This window comes from Myotis brandtii, unplaced genomic scaffold (assembly GCF_000412655.1).
Source record: "Myotis brandtii unplaced genomic scaffold, ASM41265v1 scaffold1750, whole genome shotgun sequence".
Classification (NCBI taxonomy): Eukaryota; Metazoa; Chordata; class Mammalia; order Chiroptera; family Vespertilionidae; genus Myotis; species Myotis brandtii.
This window is the reverse complement of record NW_005356477.1, coordinates 625,579-627,915: the sequence shown is the minus strand read 5'-3', so window position 1 is coordinate 627,915 and position 2,337 is coordinate 625,579. Positions and strand designations below refer to the sequence as shown.

At 54.9% G+C, this 2,337-nt stretch overlaps 1 protein-coding gene across 1 annotated transcript in view; it reads right to left on the bottom strand.

Annotated features, from left to right (window-relative positions):
* Positions 1-239: 239 nt before the first annotated feature.
* LOC102249004 (mucin-22-like) overlaps positions 240-2,337 on the bottom strand; it is a gene marked incomplete at its 5' end in the record, with an annotated part of 9,496 nt that continues 7,398 nt past the window's right edge. Inside the window, one exon of the mRNA XM_014537274.1 lies at positions 240-530. Coding sequence (XP_014392760.1) covers positions 240-530 — 291 coding nt within the window. The remainder of the gene's footprint in view (positions 531-2,337) is intronic.

Below are 2,337 nucleotides of genomic sequence, written 5' to 3'. Positions count from 1 at the left end.
CTCAGACTTGAACTCATCTCCAAGCGTAGGGCTGTGCGTCTCCTCCAAACCCAGTGTCTGCTTTTCCCAGTGTCAGCCAAGGTCTCTGAGCCTCTGCTGGTTCTTTTCTTGCCTTGACCTTACTCCCTGAGAGTCTTTTTATACCCCATTTAATCAGTCCATGATCATTCTTTTCTTCTCCTCCACGACCTCCTTTCACCCTACACTGTCTTTCTCCAGAGCGTGTTCCAGGACCTGGTCTAGGGCCACAGCCATCTTGTCCTGCCATGGCTCCCCCCAGGGCCCGCTCCATGGCTTCCTCGGTGGCCTCGTCTGGGATCCATTTCATGGCTATTGTAAGGGTGTCCCCCATGTCCATGACGCCATCCATGATTCATGTCATAAGGACCGCCGTGGCTGTGGCTCAGATCGTGGCCCACTCCGTGTCCAAAGCCATGTGCTCCTCCATGGGCCAGCTCATCTCCCAAGCTGTGGAGCATCCCAGGGCCCAGCCCTGTGTCCAGGTCCAGACCAAGGCCGATGCTGGGGCCCTGAAGGTAATATGTGCCACTATTTACCAAGGGGGAGGGAAAGTATCCCTAAAAGAGAAAAAATAATATAAAATTAAGTTCTCTCTCCCTTACTGTACATCTCCTCTTCACTGTCAGATTTTCACTCTTCTCCTCTTTACCACCACCTTCTTGTGTCCCCGAGTCTCTCTCCTCGTGGTCTCACTGCTTCTCTACCTGAGGAAACACCTTCCTTACTAGCATGTCTTCTGCAGCGAGGTGAGGCTCTCAAAGGCAAATCCACATGCCTATGAGAAAGGTGGACTCCCTGAGAGACAGAACCTTTCACCGTGTCGGTCAGCAAGGAGGCTGGGGAAGGGGAAGGGGAGTGAGAGCCCCAGAAAGCCCTGAGATGACAAGCGTGAAGTCCAGAGTAAACCTCCCTGGGCTGCAGTCCAGCCCTGCCACTTACAGCATGTGCTGGGCCACGGAGCTCCAGGCCCCTCACCTAGAAGGTGCCCCCCCCTCCCCGAGGATTATTCAGCGAATTACAGGACGTGAGGCACTGCAAGCACGCAGCCTGGCCTGGCGCCTAGCAACAACTCGTGCCCATTCTCACTGCCTTGTGACCTTGCACATAAAGCTGACAGGAATTTAGAAAGCGCTCCTGCCTGAGGGTCTTTATTCTGTGGCCTATCTAAGGAGGTGGGCTGAGAACCTGGAAAAAAAGAATCCAGGTGAACCGGCTATGCCGTGTCAAGCCACTGGGACTGCAGTGCGCGCCCCATTTCTTTGCCCCATTTTGCTAGTGGTACTCTGGTCACTGCGCAGCAGCCAGCTCGCAGACAGGGAAACCGTGGTGTGTGCTTTTGTCCATTTCAATGGTGTAAATACAACCACCACAGCATACTTTAGCCTATGAATGTGACATCAGTAGTTCCAGAGGTGGAAAGAGATGTACAGTCTTCTTGTGAGGCTGTGAGGCCAGCTCCAGACCCCACCCATTCACACTCTCCATCCTTCCTCAGTGTGAGGCTGTGAGGCCAGCTCCAGACCCCACCCATTCACACACTCCATCGTTCCTCAATGTGAGGCTGTGTGACCAGCCAGACCCCACCCATTCACACACTCCATCGTTCCTCAATGTGAGGCTGTGTGACCAGCCAGACCCCACCCATTCACACTCTCCATCCTTCCTCAGTGTGAGGTGCAGACCCAGCTCCAGACCCACCCATTCACACTCTCCATCGTTCCTCAGTGTGAGGTGGAGACCCAGCTCCAGACTCCACCCATTCACACTCTCCATCCTTCCTCAATGTGAGGCTGTGTGACCAGCCAGACCCCACCCATTCACACTCTCCATCGTTCCTCAGTGTGAGGCTGTGAGGCCAGCTCCAGACCCCACCCATTCACACTCTCCATCGTTCCTCAGTGTGAGGTGGAGACCCAGCTCCAGACCCACCCAGTCACACTCTCCATTGTTTCTTAATGTGAACTTTCTGCCAGGAACTGTCAGAAAACGTGAAAATGCAAATACATTTTAACGTCAGGATAAGGAAAACGTGTTCAGAGAAAGATCAAGACCAGCGAGTGGAGATGCAGTGGACGTGAGAGAGGAGCCCCCCGGGCCGGACCCGGAGGCAGAGGCCCCGAGCGGCAGAGGCCTGATGCAGGCGCCGTGAACTGCGAGCCCCGTTTTGTGCTCTTTCTCTCCCCTTTGAGGTTTGGTGAAGTGTTTTGACGATTCTAGTTTGTCAGCTGAGCTGAGGAGCACCAAGGGCAGAGACTTCATCTCCGCCGGTCAGAGGGTCAGGGAGGGGTGCCCGGTGCCCCGGGCGCCCGCACAAAG